The following is a 20,812-nucleotide window of genomic DNA, read 5'->3' as shown; positions in this document are numbered from 1 at the left end:
ACAAGTGATAAAAACACAACACAGAAATATGATTAGCTTTCTCTGAGGGCTCCAACTCCCCAGCAACATTTACTTAGGCTAGAGGATAACCAAGTTCAGGTTCACAGGTGCCTCCTTCTCAGCACTACATAAAGGAGTGACCTATACAGGAGGCAGTCCACTAAAGACTACATTTTAAAGCCTCATGTCACAGCAAACTGGAACTGCTAAAGCTGAATTGGAAACACTGGGCTGCCAGTTACAGCATTTCAGGAGTTGCTTCCCAAGAAGGCAAACAGCAGAAAGGAGTGAAGAACCAGTGTAATGTACTGCCAGTCAATGCAGTGTCCATCACTCCTAGCAGAGAGCCAGAAACAGCCATGTCTCACAAGTATTAGAAATTCCCCATTTTACTGGGCTGTGCAGCACTGCAAAAGGACAGCACAGCCAGGAGAGTCCATGGTTTGCTTCAGGTCAGTGCCCTGATGGGGCAAATTCCTTCCTTGTGCACTACAGCAGATCAAGAGGCACACTGCTGAGACACAATCTGCAGGAATAATGCTGATAAAACCATGCTGGAGCTGACTCATGTGCTATTCTGAGACCTCACTACTGTACACAGAGAAATAATTCTCAGTGTACTGAAACAGCAAGCAAGGCCTATGATCCTAAAAACATTCTCACCTGTTATGCACAGGTTTGTTACTGGTGAAGTCCTAACAAATCTCTGCTTTAGAAACAATGGGGTTTTTTACTCTAAAACAAAACAAATGAACATTTGTACTATTTAATAATAAACCCAACTCCGTTTAAAAACCAATCAATTGTTTTAAACCAGCTTACCTAGTCAACTAACAAAGTATTAATCAATGTGAAAACAGCAACGATCAAAGCAAATGAATTTAGAGAATGCTAGTGAATGCATGAGTGAATAATACAAAAGTGTACATGAGTTACCATCACTTCTTGTAAAACTCAATACTGTGTGATGTTGTGAGAAGCAAAGGAAAGGACACCTTGTTATACCACTAATATAAAAATACTGCAATGATTTGTACTGCAGGGAAAAAACCTCAGATGAACAAGCACTGCATATGACTGAAGACTCCCTTATGCAGAGATGTTTTTCCTAAGGAAAAAAGAGAGTTTTCCTTCTAGAACCATCAATCAATTTCAATAAACCAAAGTTTTACATTCTACCTACCTTTTGGTTCATTTAAGAAAAACTTACACAGCTTTTCATCATGCATCCCAGCACACTTTAGGTATTGTTAATCTTCACAGAAACCAGTAGAGAAGTGTTTTATTCTGTTGAATAGGTATTAATCACACAATAAATGCAAGATATTGTATTGATAGATATGTTATGATTTCACAATATTTTACCACTGACATGCAAACAGCAAAGCAAAATGAGGGATGGCATCTTTATAATAGGCTACAATAACTGGAAAACAATGTTACATCACATTGTGAAAATGATGATCTTACTCATCTCACCACTCTTACTCATGGATTATGCTACTCAGCATCCTGTGTACAGTCAACCCACAGCATTTGAAAACCAAGCTGCAAGATGTTCAGAAATTTTGAGAAGTTATTTTACTGTAAAAAGTGTGATTCTTATCAGCAGACAATATTATGACAAAGCAGGAGACAACACTCAGAGTTGCAGCTCTTTACTAAGGAAGCATCAACAGTCTTGAAGACTGCAGTTCTCTGCACATCCACCATGCACCACACCTTCAACCTGCCTTGGCTCATTCTGCCAGTTTTGTTAAGACAGACAACTTGAAGTATGTCCACTATAAAGTGTTACATCCTTAAGGCAGAGACCTTCTGGTTTGTCTGTCTGTTCACACACTACAGTAAACTTGGAGATCTTTAACAAACCTATCAGAAGTTCAAAGTAGACACAAAGATTTAAATCTTGGCTCTTAAGATATGGTTAAGAGCCAACATATGGTTAACACCCAACCTCTCTCCGAGAAGAATCACAGTTTGTAAGACTTGTTAGCATTTAAAAAAAAATCACACTCATTTAAAGGCATTTCCTCTCTAATTGATGAAAAATAAAATTCAAAAACATCACTTGCTAATCAGGCAGACACTACTGGTGAATGATATGAAAATAAGCAGCCTAGGAACAAAGAATTAATTTAAAAAACAGATGCCAAAATAGGACACAGAATTTTAGACATCTTTGTCCCTAAAAAACACTAAAATCAGATAGAAATGCTATGCCCCTAAATTTCATGGAGATAAAAATTGGGAATAATCTGGAGATCTTAAAACCACGGTTTCCATGGAAAAGCTGGCACAAAATAGGAAAAAAAATCATGCAAAGACTGGGAGTCTGGTAAACTGCTCTGTGGTCACAAAATACATTTCAAAAGCATTGCCTGAAGAGTCAGAAAGTGCACATTTCTAAAGAAAAGGCCTCAGAATTGCATGACAGTTTTTTGCAGACACCAGAGGCATTGCACAATGCAGCTGCTCCCCTCCTTTTACATGCACAACCTTCCACCACAACATTCTGAGCCCAGGGCTGGCTGCTGGCTCCCCATCATTCTCAAACCACACCACACCTTAGGCTAAAACCAATTTTTCCTCCTACTGTGTGATATTTGGCCAGCAAACATCTACATTTTCAGTCCTTACTAAAACACTGTCCCTTCTCTTATTTGGAAATTACAGGACAAATTCTTAAAAGAAACTAAAAAACCCTTCATCTACACAAAGTACTACAAAATAACATAAGACCTAATTAAGCAAAGCCATTTTTGACATGACATTTGACAATGATCTGACCTATTCTACAGAACTTTTAAAACTACAAATTACAAAAATAGCTGCATAAAAAAAGCTTTCATCTTTTCTTTCAGTTCTAGCAACAGATTGTTTTAGTAACAGCAATCTGCTTGGCAAATGAAATTACCAGACATCAGAAGATAATAAGAGTCACAAGGCAGTGAATCACTACAGAACAAGCCAAGCAAACTGACCAAAGAGCAGTCAGAGTCTGCATTTCCTGCACTCCTACAGGTGAAACATTTAGAGAAGCTTTTTTTTAAATAGAACAGCTCTTCAGGTCTGCCTATACTACAAGGAAACATATCAGAAAGCCTGTGTGCCTGCAGGGAAACAGGGAATAAATTGTCATTACCAAGGGTAAAACAACCAAGGAGATTTTTCCTGCACAAAGATAGTGTTAACCCACCCTTAATATCAGAAAACCTTTCCTGCCAGTCTGGAAAGAATGTGAGTAGAAAGTTTGTAGAACATCACTACTGGAGGTTTTGTAGAAGTCAGATAAATATTTGTGAAGTGTGCTTTGGGTACAGCTGATCTGACACACAGAAGACTGAAGTCTTCCCCTGAAGGCAACTTCACATCTATTTTTTTTCACTCCAAGTCACAGCATTTTTAATTGTTAATCAACTTACAGCTTCCAGTTTGGTAATCCTTTAAACTCACATTTTTCTGTGGGAACAATACAGCAGGAAATTGTGAAGATATTCAAAGTCAACAGAAGTATTAAAATTGTTTCTGACAGAACAATACATTCACTATCTACTCTTTCTCTGTAAGCACATTTCAAAAAGCTGCACTTTTGAAATTTAGTTTTCTTGCAAGCAAACACAGAGCACTTGACTGTTTTTCTTTTCAACAGACTCAGCTAACCTAATGTGAACACTTCCTACAATGATCAGAGCACTTTTCTTGAAACTCATTGTAACATGATTAGTGATGAAATTTTTCCACATAATGAAGTTTAGTACATTTTATTAGGAGTAACAGGAAGAAATTTCAGCAAGGGTGAATCAAAATCTAAGTCTTTACACTTAACTGCATCATATTTTACTTGCTGGAGATGTAAATGTTTATTTATTACTATGGTACTTCCACTTGAAATTGCCCTGAGGTGACAGCAAACATTTACTTCGCATACAGAAATCCTCATACCACCTGAGCATCATGGATTTTAGGCTTGAACCTACTCCAGTTTAAATTCTATTTCTTGGGTGTGACTGGGAAATATCAAAGCATTCATGTAAATACGAAGGGTACGAAAATGTAGATTCTTTCTACCTCTAAACATCTGAATTACCTAAACACGACACAGCCCTCTGAATGTAGTTCATTTACTCATGAAAAACTCTGAGATTCATGAGGCATAAAAGCTGAGCAGCTACAAATGACATGCCTATTTTTTGCTACTTGAAACTTTGAAACATTTCTCAGGCCCTGTAAGTTCTGTATGCTTATTTTATATAAAGGAAACAAAGTTTATCATGTGTATTCTTATTCAGGGAAAGCACCAACACTCTTCAATGAGATGTAGGAAATTTAAGTTATGGATAGTATTTTCAAGAACACACTCTTTAAAGTAATGAAAGGCACGTATCTAACAAAGGTTTGTTTTAAAAAGCTCTGACAATAAAAACTAACTAATACAAAAAACATTAATGGCATACATTAAATGTACATAAAAACCCCAGTGAAATCAGGAAGTTGCCACTTTGAGTACCTGACAGGAGCGAAACTGGTTGACCAGCAGTGTACATCTCTGTGGGTCTTTTCTTCCATCCAAACTGTCCAGTTCAGCTGCCACTTGATTTAGTTCCTCATCAGCATAGTAGAACTGAGCAAGGAGCTGGGGGTCTGTTCTCTGCATTGGAGACATGGACAATATTACATTACTATTGCAAAAAAACCCAAATCAATCCCAAAAACTAAAACAACCTCAGCTAGTTGTATTTACTGTGATTTTTTTTCAACATATAAGCCAGATAAGCAGTATGGCAGCATGGAAGAGAATGATATTGATGATTCACACACACTAAAAAATTTTTTCTACTTTGAAGAAAAAAAAAAAACCCTCTCAAAAAACATCTCACATAATAAATCTGAGACATTACTCAGCTACTATTATCTCTAAAACCACCCTGGCATTTTCACTTCTTGTGGCATAATTATCTGGAGGAGCCAACAACTGAATCAGAAGTTTTGTTTATTAAACAGAAGCAGACTTCAGCTCTAGGCAGAACAAGACAAAGCTGCTTTCCAAGTTAAAACAAACTATACCCCCAAACCTATCAAGCAATGGAATCATCTACCAAGCACCATGGTAACCTTTGCAGCATGGTCTGGTCAGAATCCTCCCTTTGAGCATCACAAGAATGAAGCCACAGAAGAGAAAGGTCCTGAATCTGCCAGGGCCAAACAGATGCAAACACTTTACAACATTCATAATATCACTAGACAAGGCATTACAGAGAGAAAATTGTGTCACAAGCCTTTCAGGTGGCAAAGAACAGAGTCATCACAATGGATTTCTGGCCACATTAAAACAAAGCAGCAACTATAATAAAAAGATCAAACAAATAAAGGAATGCCTCCTCAAAACCACTGAGAAATATTCATAGTAAAGATTTATACCATAAGAGGATTTTTTTGAACATTAACCACTAGGAGTTCTCGTTCCAACATCTTAATTGCAAGCTGTCAAAAATCTACACTCTTGAATAATGTCTTCACTGTAGCCCTGATATAAAGGTGCCCAGGGAGAAGAATAAAGCTTGTGATATATGGTCAGGGAAAGAAACAAGATTCAAAACAAATGATAATAAGAGGGAGAGCATGTAATTACTCTGCTACTAAATTTTACATTTTTTAGTTCTAAATTTCTGTATTTATAGTCAAGCTGAGTAAAGCATTTCTTTAAGCCTCCTCTACCTGATGATTTTATTATTTCTGATTTTTATGTTTTCCTTCAGCATTTATCCACAACCATTAAAACCCTCTGGAAAATAAACAAAGATGCAGGAGCCTGTGCATGGAATTGTGACAAAGCATGACTGCTGATTTTTAAGCATCTAAATTGCATTGCAGAAGCAAAATAAGGCAATTTATTAAGACTGGTCTCAAGCAAAACAAGTATGCCTGAGACACTCAGCTCCCACATGGCTGATTTTTTTCAACTGGAGGAACAGAAGTTTTAATTGAGTTCTCTCAACTGTGTTATGTTTGGTGTGGATTAGTAGTGTGATCTTTGATTAATTGTGTCAATCATATGTGGTCCCTGGCAAGATGAAACTGCATGAAACTCTAAACCTCCTCACAGGGGGCCACTTAAAGTGAATAAAAGAAAAGTTTACTAATTCAATTTACTGCACTAGGTAACAGAAAATTAGGGATAGTGCCATGTTCAATGCCAACTTTTATTTTCAGTTTATGCAAAATATGGTTCAAATAATTTAATCCAAATTCCCTACTATTCTTTGGCAGAATGAGAATTAGCAATTCCCATCCTTGGGTACTAAAATTATTAGAAAGACTTAATTTGAAAACATCTCATGGAGAACCTACCACTTACCCTGGTAGTTTGTTTCAGGAAATCATCCCTTTTAAGAACAAATAAATGCATCCAAGTTCTTGTTTTCATTTGCTGGACTTCAGCAACACTGCTCATTTGCCTTTTCAGCATTAATTATATTTGCCTATTTCTTTTTCACTGGCTGCAGCAAGCCCTTTAACTGTGTCACCACTGTGGGATGCACTTATGGGTTTGGGATTTCTGGGGAGAATTTTTGGTTGCACAGGAAGGTTTTTTGGATGTGGTGATACTGCTGTTATCATCCCAACAGCCTCTTCAGTATGAGCTCTCCAGGCAGGAATCTCATTCTGCAAGTACACCTTGCACTCCTTCTGCCTTAAGTCTCTTGATATTCCACATATTCAGCCCAACAAATGGCCCAGGGTATCCTGAGTATCTTTACTGCCAGCACAATGTACCACACCAGTGGAGAACACTCTTCCCAGATTTGAAACCATCCCTTCATATATGGCCAAAACTTGCTTTCCCCATTTTGTATGCTCTACACAAACTATCATTCCAGCCAGTACCAAAACAGGAATCAGCACACCACAAATTAAACAAAAAAAAAACCTCCAAACAAACAAAGTAACACACATTTAGCCATGCTATACAATAATACACCGTTACTTTGGGAAAGATCACTCACTGAGTATTTATTTTAATGACTTTTACTTTCTAGTAAGCTCCACTCAATAGGTCAGATACCAAAATCAGAAGATGCCTGCCTGTCATACACAAAGTCAGTATAAAACTGTCCATATGAAAAAGTTTTATTAACTATTGAACTGGTTACATTCTGGCTTTACCCATCAAGTCCAACCAATGAACAGTGACCAGGATTAGGTTAGTTCAGTTCATTGCATAATGACTTCTGATCTGGTTTTTCAAACAGGATTTAAATGGACTACAAGAGAATGTTAAAAAAGTCTTAATTTAAGAGACCTGTTAGCTAGTTACAGGTTATTAGGTTAATAATAGATCTGAATAATTATTTATTGTATGTAATCAAAGGAAAAGATGCTATTCTCACATCTTGTGAACAAGCTGGTAGACAAAACCAGGAAATCCCACTAAAAAATAGTGGCAACTAGCAGAGAAGAAAAATTCTAGCACAGACTTCCCAACATGGCACAGAGAACAAAAAACAAACTACCAACAAGAAGTCAGGGTGCCAAGAGACCAACCTCAAACCACACAGTAATTCTGGAATCTAGGCATCACTTCGAAAATCACATTTACAGACACAAGGATGGTTCTCAGGGACACATCCCCTTTTGAAAAAAAACTGCAAGTACTTTTTACATGATTTTTAACAGCAGCTTTCAAGTATCAATACTACCTCTTTTTGAGTAACATAAAATGTGTGTCATCTTAGACCTAACAGCAGCCCACAATTTGAACATTAAAGGGAAAGTTTCCCCCCAGATTTCTGTGATCCTTTGTAGAGAAGCATGGATTTTCTTCAGGCTTTTTCTTCTACCAAGATTGCAACAGGAATGCAGCAGCCACCACCACCACCAAAAGAAGATATGATGATCCCAAACAAGCCAAAGAACAGACAGAAGCAAGGGAACCATGCAAATGAGCAATAGTGATAGCACTTTCTTCTGAAGCCGGACAACTGTCCTCTGGAAAATAGCATCCATCATTTTTGAACTGCTGATCTAAAGTCTTCAGAACAGCTAAAACCCAATCCTACTTAAAATAAATTCTATGGACTTGAAAAGCTCCAGATCTCCCATTGTTCACTGGCACTTTTCCAGCACTAAGCATTTGTTTTTCTGCCACACATTCAGGAACCCTGACTTGATCCCTATAGAACAAAAACTATAGAGAAAAGCAATAATTATATGCCTTTGCTGATGGTAAATCCAGATTGCCTTTTGACAAGGGAACAAAGTAAACCTACATCCACGGGGGTAACTTTTCAAGCAGCACTTGGTAAAAGGTGCATTTTACACAAATACATGTATTTGATTACACATTGTATGAAAGGCCTCCACAATCACAGGACAATATTTGGTGACAGAACATGTGCAATACTTTTAACTGCTGCAGGGTCCAGAGGACACAACCCTTCCTTAACCAGGAAGGTTAAACATGAGCTCAACCATTGCTAATCTGCTACAGCTCTAACAGCTGAAGTGAGGAGTTTTTGAGAGAGCCCATCAGTTCACAGCAGTGGAACTGCCTTGCATCTATGCAGCTTCCTTTATTCCCCTGTGGTAAGGGAAAGGGTTGTTTTAAAAGCCTGGACAGTAAGGAGTTAATGCATTGCTGTGCCTCAAACACCAATTTCTCACTCAAGTGACAAAGTCAGAACAGGATGTGCCTGGAAATTGTGGGGGTTGTGCAAACAGAAGACAGCACCTTTCTGGAGCTAATTTTCCCATTCAGGTCCGTGGTGAGTGCACCAAATAAAGTGGAGAAGCATGGAAGTGGGGTCAAGGAATGGACAGGACCAAGAGAGGTAGCTCAAGACTACCCAGGACCTAAAAGTGCTCCCTCACTCTTTCTGGGAATTCTCCATCAGAGCACTGTACATACCCAGAGTGTGGCATGAGACTTGGAGAATCCCACCCAGGAAGGGATCCAGGCATTTCCATGCCAGCTTGGATGTACATAACCTGACAAACTTTTTGTTTCATGGGCCCCCACTTCCAAAGGATCACATCTATGAACACTAGAACAGCAAAACAGTAGTCAAGCCTCACCACTGGACCCACAGGTGGTGTCATCTCTCCTCTCAACTATCTGCTCTTCTCCTTCTATTTCTTCTCCATACGTATTTTGTGATATTTTTATACTTCCATAAAAGAGAAACAAAATGCCCACATACTTTCCACTGCAACTGAATTGTTTTAAAATAAACCTGCCTCATAAATACACCGGTCACTCAGTGTCTTTTCACTGTAATTCAGCCCAAGGATTTTATTCACAAGAATCTCAGCCTGCCTCAGAGGCAGGTCATAAGAGTAGTGTGTCTCCAGTAAGGAAGGTCCAGTTGTTCTCAGTCTAAATCTGTTGCCTACTACATTTTCAGGGAAAGGAAAGAGGCACAGGATCAACCTCAAACTTTCCAATCCCCAAACTAAGTACTGTCATTATCAGACAGTCCCAAATATGAACAGTTACAGTACAGCACAGAAATTTTTTAAAAAGGGACTTCCCAAGAGAAAGCACATTCCCTTTAGGATGAGAATTCATGAAAGCTGTAGGTTAGAAACTTGCTTCTGTCTGCAGTGCACAGAAAATAATGCTTCTGTATTGGAAAACAACTCCTTGTACCAGGTGGCAATGTGGTCTGTGCAAAAGGCAGAATTAGACCCTAAAAATTTAAATATAGGCACTGATGAGCCAATTCAGTATTTTCAAAACTTACAAATGATGTTGAATATAACTAGTTTTAAGCTCAAAATTTAACTAAGACCTACATAACATTATCAGGGAAAAAAATTTTGTTCAAAAGTGACAGGAATTAGGCACAAAGTCCAAAGTGTATTTATCCCCACTATGGAAATGTAATGTGCTTACAGTAAAGGAAACTTAGTCAATTTACAACTTTTACACCAGTCACAGTGGCAGTGTAGGTTTAACTGGCAGATGACAAATTCCAAAGATGGAAAGTACTTCTTCAAAAAGAGATATCAGCAAGTTGTTACATCTGCTTATTTCTCACCTCACATGTAAGCAAGTGTATTCACATCCTTCCTTTGGACAGGCACCTGGAATTTGTCATTAATTTCCAAATGCTGATAAACAGCAAGAAGAAACAATAATTCTCCAACAAGCAGGTGAGTCAAAAATTCTGGCATTTAACTGTCAGAAGGTTTAGCAGCAAAAATTTTTCTTCAAACTAAATGAAAAAGGAACTGCTGTTGTAAGTACATAGTTGGGGGGTTGTTTGGTTCTGGGCTTTTAGTTTGTGGTATTTTCCTTTTAATCTACTATCTGAAGTGCTATCTGTTAAAAAAAAAAAAAGGAAAAAAATCCCCTCAACAGTCATATTTTGTACAATATCATGAAGTCTTACGCTAGTGTTGCACATGCATAAAAAGAAAAAGGATTCAGAGATGAAGACAACGATTGGTAATTGAGCACGAGGATATGCAAAAAAAAGCACTGTGAAGAAAAGCTACAGCCTGGTTAAAGCTTTGCCAGCTGCTCTGTGTTTATCTATAGAATATCATCACACAAGCAAGAAAGACAGGTGAACAGCTTGTTAGCACAATAAAATGCTAGCAGCACCTTAAGCAAAAAAACAAAACAAACAACCAACTCCAGTGAGCTAATGATTCATAGGACAACAAAAATCAGGTGGATAAATTTTTCCAATGTTCTCTACATTGGATGTAATTCAAACTTCCCAAAAAGGAACATCTTGTAATAGTTATGCTTAACTAGAGTACCAAACATCTGAGACTGCCATGCTGGGGGTTCTCACTCATGATAGATCAAGTCAGTGTACTTAGTTTCTATTTTGGAGTGTTCATCATACTAATCTGGAAAAGCATGTGCTCAAATCCATATTTTCTGGGGGAAGCACATCAACATATGCTGAATACAAATTACTGAACCTTTTGGACATCCATTCTGCAAAACAGGAGTGCTCTGCAGCTGAGCCACAGCCTCGATTTCTAGGAAAGAACAGGGACCCCAGAAGAGAAAGGGGTTTTGCTGTAGGGGAATGATGGAGCAACCACTTCTACCAAGTGAAGGGGGGGGAACCTTCAAGGCTGCCCACTCATTCAGCCTATGGCAGGCTATTTTTAATTAGCAAGAAGTTAACCTTACCCATATTGCATCTGTTCTGCTCATGATGGCACCCGGTGAGTGATTTCCCTGTCTTTATACCAAGCCATGAGCTTTTTCATCCTATTTTCTTCCTCTGGCCTGTTGTGCACAGGAGTGAGAGGACAGCTGGGTGGGCACCAAGCAGCCAGACAAGGTCAACCCACTCCTCTGAATTTGTTAAACTCTTACCCCAAAGCCTTCCCCAGCAGCTAATGTCTCAGAGTCTGACCTTAAGCTAATCAGATTTCATTCTCAGCTGTTGCAAGAACAATCAAGTTTAAAGAACAAATATTTACTTAGAAACAAATTCAGCTTGTCAGGATACATATTGAAATACACAAATCACTCAAATTTTTTTTCCTAAATGCTTTTATGCAGTTTGCTTCAGATTTGTCTAGATTTTTGTATTTAAACATTACACTAAGCATCTCTTCAAACAAAATTGATCCTGCAGTGCTTTTAGTGATTTGTTACCTATCAAGAGGAAAAGAGCCAATTTAGCTCCCTGGGCTTGTTGATCAATTCTGCTCAATTCCAGATGTACAGCCCCAGCTTGCACAGAGGAGTCCTGTGGCATTTGCAAGTGGCACCCAGCAATTTGTCCTGCAGCAATGCAACCCACCCTGCCACACTACATTTCACAACTTACCACATTAGAGGACTTTCAACTGACTCTAGTTACGTTACACCATGTCTAATGGATGTGTCTAAATATTTATAACAATTCCTAAATATCTGGGCCAGTAATGACCTCTTAGACACATCTAACATGTTAAATTCTCTCAAGTTATTATGTTGCTATAACCTTTTTTTCCTTTCAGAACCAGACTTTTATTCTAAAAAAACCCAACTAAACCAAATAAATGAAAAAACCCAACAACCTCAAGCAACCACTTTATGCAGTTAAAGGCCTGTTTTGAAGACTCTTTTTGGCTGTCACCTTTTAGCACACATATTCCTAAATTATTTTTTCCCTCCTAGGTCTATAGTTGAAGTATTTTGGTCATGCTTACCAGACCTGATAAAATATGAATTTTGCTTTGCTGTTCAGAACTAACTCATTTTGAACAATATGCAATATACAGTTTTTTACTTCTAGATCATAACAAGAATATCTTAATCAGAGCACAGACAAAGCTCCAACAAGAGGGAAAACTGACCCAGAGAGTTGAAGCCTGCTGACTGCAAAAGAGTTGCTCCACAGTCCTTCTCAGGCATTAACAGGCATAGCACATTCCTCAGTTTCTTCATGTTCAAAGCACATCTTGATTTTTTTTTTTTTTTTTTGGCTTAGCAAACTCAGGGTAAGTCTGAGGTGTTCCATATCATATTTTAATAAAAGCACCATCATCTGTGTAAAGCTGCTCATACATAATCTCATTTGCCTTGTAGGAGACTTTCAATAAACTCAAGCTGAACACCTTGACAGATGTTTGGGATTTAACTACCTTGGCATCATATCAGTAGCCCAATCAATCATTGCAACAAAAAGATTTCATCAAAACTTTGTTTCCAAGTGCATCTGTTCAAACCTGGTGATGAAAGAAACTGCTTGTACAGCCCTCAGCACAGAAACTTTTCCCAGCTTCTGCCTTCTGACAATAACTTCAAATGAATGTTTGCATGAGTAAATCTTTTGATCTTATTTCCACTATTTCAGCTAAATCACATAAGCAAGTAGCTTCCCAAGTGCCATCATCAGTCACACTGTTTCCCACTCAGTTTTCCAGGTAAAAGCAAGCTTCAGTGCTGGTTTGTCCCATATTTAGCACAGCACCCATCTGTGGAGCTTCACCCATTTCTAACCAGGAAAACACTCCAGACACAGTCCTCAATATCAAAGATATAAAACCATCTCTCTTTCCACAAAGTCCCCACTTCCTTGCAGGCAGAGCCTACCTAAAGTTTTAGGGAACTTTTAAAAATTTCATTACTTTTAACCACTTGATATTGTGATCAGTATCCTTTTTCCAAGCACACTTGAATAGTGGCTTTGAAAATTACCAGAACATGAGCAAAAACAAAGGGAGAGGAAAGGCACCAGACAGACCAACAGCAGGACTTTAAACAATGTTTAAAACCTTTTAAGCAGCCCAACAACAATAACAGATATTCAAGCACACAAAAAGCAGGTATTTGCTGGAGACAGGGAACATTGCATGCTGGAGACAGGGAACACTGCATGCTAGTGCACAGCAGAAGGCTCCCATGCATCCCTGCTCCCACTCCCTGCTGAATTGAATATTTTTTTTGCTCAATTAGGCATTCACAGGTCTTTTCAGACAATACCTTCAAGGTCTGCCCTTGGTCTCCTGGTCACGCAGAAAACCTCTCCTGGGAGACAAATGGGTTTGTACAGCTATTGCTGTTTTCTGTGCTAGCTCAGCATACAGTTTGAGTTTGACCACTTCTCATCAGCATGCATGCTGGATAAGATCTATCAGTCTTCAGCTATTCTCCACCCCAAACTGCTCCTTTTAAATCAAGACACAGAATGCACAGAAACTAAGCAGAAGTTAAAGGCAACCATGAAAGCTTTTCATGCTTAATATGAACAGTTCTGTGTCAACTTATTGAGAGGAACAATAAAACAAAAATCCAAACAAAACAAAACACAAAAATACCCCATACCCTCTAGTCAATACACATTCATACAAGGATTTAAAAATCACATACTGTTTCTTCTGGAAAGATCAAGTTCCTCTGACCTGGCTGCTGCCTCTTCAGGTACTTATAAAAACCTACATAATTATGGCACCACCTATTTAATGAATGGACACTTTTCCCACATTCTCAGCACCAGCTTTCAGAGAAGCTATTACACATACACTCTATTGCCTATTACCCTGTATTGACCAGCAATATTGCTTGCACAGAACTGTTGGTTGTCCCCAAATGCATTCTGCAAATTTCAGGTTGCCAGGTATTTCTATAGAATGCTAAATGGCAAATGAGACAAAGGCATTAATTGCAGAACTGATGTTAAAAGGAAATTCATTACCAGTAATGCTTACTGTAATATTTACAATGCCTTGGAAGGAATATGATTCAAACCAGTTTGCCTTTACTGTATTTGATAAAAATATTAAAAAACAACATTACATTGGAGACACCACAAAGGAGAAATGTGATGTTTGAAAAACAAAGCTAGCTTAAGTAATGCAAAAATATTAGCTCATAAGTAAAAATTGACTTCTATTTCAATGTAAACACCTGCTGCAGACCTTTATTAGCAGACAATAGAAACCTTTATCCTCCAGCAGAGCTGAATATCTTCTCTACCAACCCTGCACTATGCAGGCTCTATACCCCAGTCAGGCTCCAGAAATGAACCACAGAAAGACTCAAAACCACAGAAAGACTCAAGACACCTCACATGTAATGGGGCAAAGAACTCCAGTGCTTCCCAAGCCTTAAGGAAGGACACCTGCTGGAGTAGCTTTTGATCTATTTGAATCTCATAACAGGCTAAACTGTTCCATTGGTTTCACCATGAATACTGCATTTGACACAAGGTTCAGCATAAACACAGTCTTGGATCAAAGCTATTAATTTCTTTTGAGCTGCAAAACAGTGAATATTCTTCCCTAAGCAACATAAAATCCAAGTGTCAAAGGTTTCCTGACATTTCTGAAATCCAAGTTCATAATTATTGCCATTAATTTCAAGACTGCTCTGAAAACAATCAGTAACAGCTGCATCCAGCCTGACTTCCACAGGTTTCTAACCCACAATCACACAATCCCATTACTAACCTAAACCATGTCAATTTGCTCTAGAAGAAGCAAAAACAACCACAGGCACTCTCCTGTTCCTCATTTTTCCTGCTCTAGCCTGTTTTGTGTAACAAATGCAAAGTGAAGGTCAGAACCTGGAAGGACTTTCCCACAGAGGTATTGCCTAAACCAGACATGAATCTCTCCAGCCCAATCAGTATTTTGTTGTTCCATTCCAAGGCTCAAAGATGAGATCTCCAGATCCCTCTAGATCTGCCAGGAGCAAATGGTACAACTTCCTTCTGAAGGCAAGAGACACCAGTTAAAGCTTACTAAAATAAAAATTTCTTTTTTTGCCCTTTCTTGCTACCTTAGAGACAAACTGCCTTGCATCTGAATTTAGCTCCAGCTTTTTCTGTTTTGCTCCCTCCAGCAGTGGTTACACCACACTTGAGCCACAGCTCTGCTTTAATTTCCAAAATCCAGTGTGTATGACAGAGGCAAGCCTGCAGACTGAAAATGCCTGCAGAGCTTCAGGGACTACCAATGATGATCTAAAAAAATCTCAATGCATTATTAAACACAAACCTCCTGCTTTTAATACACATGACCTAAGAAACTGTGGAGAAATACTTAAAGGAGACCCATATTTTACACTTTTGTTGCATTCTGCAAACACAGTCAAAGCAATTAATTGTAAAGTCTTACAGTAAAACCTTTCTGGTTATTCCTCCAAGCAGTTACTTCATCTAGTCAGGCAACAGCTTCCTCATGTACTGAATATTTTACAATTCTAACGCTATATTGGTTTTTCTTACCAAGTTATAGGTGAACCACAGCACTTCTTTTCAAAGAAAATGAAGACTGACAGGGAGTTCTTTTAAAACTGCTTATATTCATATCAGTATACCATAACTCAGATTTTTTTTGCTATTTGTTTTCCTTGATTTCTTTATTATTTTACTATTTGTAATTATTAATGATATTCATAGAAAATCATTACAAGACAGGCTAAAAGAGAGCACATCCAATTAACAGTTCTGTTCAGGAAGATACAGTAACTTCAGAGATGATGTTATCACATCCCAAAATTGTGCTGTGAACACAAACACCATTCAAAACCATGACTAATATCCATAATCAAAGAATGTGTTGAGAGAAATTTCATTCATTTACTTTTTTGTTTATTTATTTGAAAGAAAAAAGGAAGCCCAGAATTTATCAACTGGAAATGACAAGCAAAAGAATCTTACTTGGAACTCATGAAGTCTGGGGATATGCATGTATTTTCAAGGGCCATCAAAGATTATTTATATTCAGCAAAACACAATTATGATTTTGAAATGGACTGAAAATAAAAATGTAAATCAAGTTGGCAGTATATTTCTACTCTCCTACCAGCTACTGCTTGGTTGTTTGTGTTACTACCTACACCAGCCTAAGGACTAACCAGGACCCAATACAACCTGAGACAAAAATGGGCATTACCTCTAGGGGGGTGGGTGGGTCTAATCACAGTAAGATGGTAAAAGCACTGACTGATTACAACACAATGACTCATTATGGGGACTTGTATTTATTATATAGGAATCCCACATTCAGAAAAATCTGTCAAAAATTTATGGCAAAAATTCCCAGGTGTATCAATGTAGATTGTTTCAGAAAGACCAGTTTGAGACAGGCAGATCAACATTTGAATTACACAAAAGCCACGTGTGAAATATTGTGGTCACTGTTTAAAGTGTCACTGAATGCTGGAAGTGCTGCAATGAGGAAGGCAAAAATCTGAGGTAAAAGATCCAAAAAAAGAACAACCAAAAGCACTAAGACAAAGCCAAACTCAGCACCAGTGTTGAGAACAGAGCAAGCATAGGAAACAAAGATATAAACTGAAAAGATGGATTTATAAATCCAACACAAACTTTCCTCTCTGAAAAGCATCTTGGAGCTCCATAGTAAATCCAGCCCTTCTCACTGGTAATTTCTGAGCATCGAAACCCCAAGGTAAATTCTAAAGCTGTGATGAATGCAGGGCTCCTGACAAGACAAATCCTAGAGTCCCAGATCTTTTCAGTGGTGCCCAGGGACAGGACAAGCAGTAGTGGCCATAAAATAAAACACAGCAATCAGCATGAGTCAGAACTTTACACTGAGGGTGGAACAGGCTGCCCAGGGAGGTCGTGGAGCCTCCCCCTCTCTAGACATTAAAAATCCACCTGAACACATTTCCTATGTAACCTTCTCCAGGTGCCCCTGCCTTGGCAGGGATGTTGGACTGGATCATCTCCAGAGATCCCTTCCAACTCTAAACTATTCTGTGATTCTGTAAATGAAATCATTTGAATTATGAAAATTACATTAATAATTGTATATATAAAATTGTATTAGTAAAGGAAAACTTCAAGAAAGCTATGCTAGCTATTTTATTCCATAAAGGAAAAACTAAATTACCTGTGAAGTGAGACTTGCTAAATTACCAGAAGAGCTATTACAAACATCTTTATTTCCCATGAAATAATTTCATTATGCAAAATATGAAAAACCAGGAGACTGTTAGACTTCCTAATGATTATATATAATGCTTCTTACGAGAGGCTTGTTTGCACTTGTGAGGCACAGACATGGAGAACCTCCCAAACACCCCAAATTTCTGCAAAGGAGCTTAGTGAGGCTGTGGTCTGCCACCCCACACCCCACCACCATCAGGGTGCCATTTGTCCCTCTGCTCCTGCCCAGCTGGACCTGCACTCAGCCCAGAATCCAGGTGGCCCAACAGAGCCTTGTGATTCCCAAAAGAGAACAAAAGGGAGAAATTTCTCTTACACACTTAATTTCTCTCTGAACAAATAGTTGCATAAAAACATGTACAGCACTTAGAGCAAGATATACTGCAGGGAAAAAATGGGAAAACCCTGAAAATAAGAATCCAAAGAGAAAAGTTCCTTTTCTCTTCATTCTGATTCAGAATTCCTCTGCAACAGATGGGAAAACTCCCCAGCAGAGCAATGTTATACACTTCATCAATTAATTGTAGAGGACAACATGACTCTCATACATTTCATTTTACATGCTGAGGAATTTATTCTGACTTGCAGTGAATGACAGCCCAATACAGGCTTGCCTTAGTACCTCAGCACAGGCACTGCTCAGTACAAGAGACAATGTGGCATTCACATTCTCTGAGAAAATTCCTTCACCCAGGGTTTTTCTCCTGGGAAGCTGAGAGGCCTCAGAGAAAAGGAAAACAATTCTTATCTCATTTGCTTCTCCTGTGTTGTGCTCATGTGGAATGTGTTTGGAGATTGTTTACCCACAGGTGATTGTTCCATTGGATTGTGGTGTGAGTTGTTTTGACTCTTTGGCCAATCAGTGCCAAGCTGTGTCAGGACTCTGGAAAGAGTCACAAGTTTTCATTATGATCTTTTTAACATTCAGTAAGTATCTTTTCTGTATTCTTTGGTATAGTATAGTATTCTTTAATATAATATAGTGTCATAAAATATTAAATTAGCCTTCTGATAAGATGGAGCCCTCCTCATCATTCCTCCCAGACATTGGACAAAAATATCACCAATAGGACTGCAGTTGGAAAACTGACACTGCCCTTATAACCAAGCCACTCAAAGATGTCAACTTCCAAAAAGCTCCACTATAACAAAATATCCTCACAAAAACTTACTCTTTAACACCAACTAGAGCAAACCACTTGAAATTACAAAAACAAGCTTTTCACTCATTCTCTGCAACACCCCAAAGTCTCATGCTGCCACAAGACAGATTTACTGATTTATATACAAGGGGAAAAAAATTTTGCTGGTTGCCATTGTAAAAGCTCACATAGAGCACCAAACTGACAAATTGAACTGATTTCTGATAATGAACTGATAAAACAGAATGCATGTTACAAAGTTGAAATAAAACTTCTTAATTCTTTGCTTATTCTATTTATCTCACATACATAGAACAGGTTTTCTTCAACAGCTATTTTTTCAGTGGCACCTTGAAAGAGTGGCAATAAAAACAATTCTGAACACATTTCAGGTGGTCCTCAATCACTAATATTCTTGTATATACTTTAAAGACATATGAAGAAACATTCTGAGTGAGAAATTAAGTATGTCTGAGTTTCCTAAGGTGTTAGCTCATCGACTCACATTCCCACATGACTTACTGAGTCCTTTCAGAGGTTTCTAAACCCTTACCCAGCCTAAGCATTAATTCCACCTAGACTGGAATAACATGCTCTGAGGATTTTTTCCCATTCATAAAATCAGCACAGTTCTAGCTGGAAAAGAGTCAAAAGTAGCAGTTTTTCAGACTATTTCTCAAGTTTGTCTGTCAGCTTGTGCCAAGAAAAATTTCACTCAGGCATCAGCAGCCACAGCACCCCAGAAACAGAGAGGAAAAAAAAGCATAATGCCAAAGAGTCCAGAGGAAAACCAAAGTTTGGTAGAGTCAAATCACAGCCCATTCCCTGAGAACTGGGCATTAAGAACCTGGTCCAGTTTTAATGAGTCCACACCTGTGCAGGAGAAAGGCCCCACGTGAGACCATGAAGACAAAGTAAAAAGACCAAATCCTGCAAAGACAGAGCATAGCCTGGAAACAAGATACTGCAGACACTGCCTTCAGAACTTCCCAGTTCTAGGCAGCAGATGGCTCAGCTATGCCAAAATACTTCTGAAGTACAAGATGTGTTCATTCATGGAAGCTCCTGTTACTTCATTTTCCCATTTGTCCTCTAGGATCAGGCTGCTGAGGCAGTCCTCTGCCAACATGTTATTTCTCCTCAGAAAAACATTAACAGACTGAAGGGGAAAAGCTGACATCATACCTGATGGCTCCAAAATTACACATGGATTAGCAGCCTTGGCTTATTAAAAAAAAAACAAAACCACCAAAAAAAAAAAAAAAAAAACCAAACAAAACCACCCAACCCCAAACAAACAAGAAAGAAAACAATAAGCCAAAACAAAACAAAACCAACCAACAAAAAACCAACCAAACCAAAAAAAACCCCAACAAACTCACCCAGAAAAACAGGTAAAATGTAAAGAACCCAAACTAATTTTAAGAAAAAACAGTAGTCATGTGCTAGGGGAGATGGGATGTACTGGTTTAGTTGGCCATTGCCATAATCTTGACCTGAAATCTCTGCACCAGGAGAGAAGCCAATGAACTGAGATCAAACCAACCAAGATGAAAACACTGGTGGGACACTGATACAGAGAGAGATGTCAGAGTGAGAGAGAAGAGTCACCTCAAAGCTACATCTACTACTGGGGCAAAGTTTCTGTCAATAATAACTGATGGAAAAGCCTTGGATTAAAGCCATGTCCTGCCTGCAATACAGTTTCACTGAATATACTAAACACATTGCAAAAAAACCTAATCCTTACTTGGATATTGGCAATACCTCATTCAAGACAAGACCAATGTTCTTGCATCAAGCCAAAACCAACCAACAGTTCATGATTATTACTGTGAATTCATCAAGAAACCCGTAATTACAACATATGTTGTTTTGATTAAAAGAAAAGCAGAAAAGTGAAAAGGACACTTTCCATTCTGAGGAGAAAAAATAATCTCATCAATGGAATTTAATTACTTGCTCTAAGTGTAAGTAGTTTTAGCAGTAACATATTGCAGGATGCATTCATTTGAGTGTATACACTGGTGGATTTATTTTTCCCAATGCCTTGAAATCACTGAGCCTACAGGACCTGATGGTAAAACTTACAGTGCAGCAAAGCAGGACTGAGAAGAAAAGAGAAATGTGAGCTCTCTAAGAGGAAGGAAAGTTTTTACCAACATTCAGGTTTATTCTCTTGGTAGTTTGAAATTTTTCTCCTTAAAATCAACATCTAGCAGATTCTCATTAGGAAGTACATGGCCATAAAGGCTGTATTATTTTATTATATACATTTCTGTCTAAAATTAT

General features: G+C 38.3%; 1 protein-coding gene across 4 annotated transcripts in view; it reads right to left on the bottom strand.

Moving 5' to 3' along the window:
• The window catches only part of ZFYVE28 (zinc finger FYVE-type containing 28), a 147,275-nt gene that overhangs the window by 75,668 nt on the left and 50,795 nt on the right, over window positions 1-20,812 (bottom strand). For all 4 annotated transcript variants that reach the window (XM_059845315.1, XM_059845312.1, XM_059845313.1 and 1 more), the window contains exon 2: window positions 4,511-4,651. In XM_059845315.1, the coding sequence (XP_059701298.1) occupies window positions 4,511-4,651 (141 nt within the window). The remainder of the gene's footprint in view (window positions 1-4,510; window positions 4,652-20,812) is intronic.

Source organism: Haemorhous mexicanus, chromosome 4 (assembly GCF_027477595.1).
Source record: "Haemorhous mexicanus isolate bHaeMex1 chromosome 4, bHaeMex1.pri, whole genome shotgun sequence".
NCBI lineage: Eukaryota > Metazoa > Chordata > Aves > Passeriformes > Fringillidae > Haemorhous > Haemorhous mexicanus.
The sequence above is the reverse complement of the archived record's forward strand: the minus strand, read 5'-3'. Positions and strand labels throughout refer to the sequence as shown.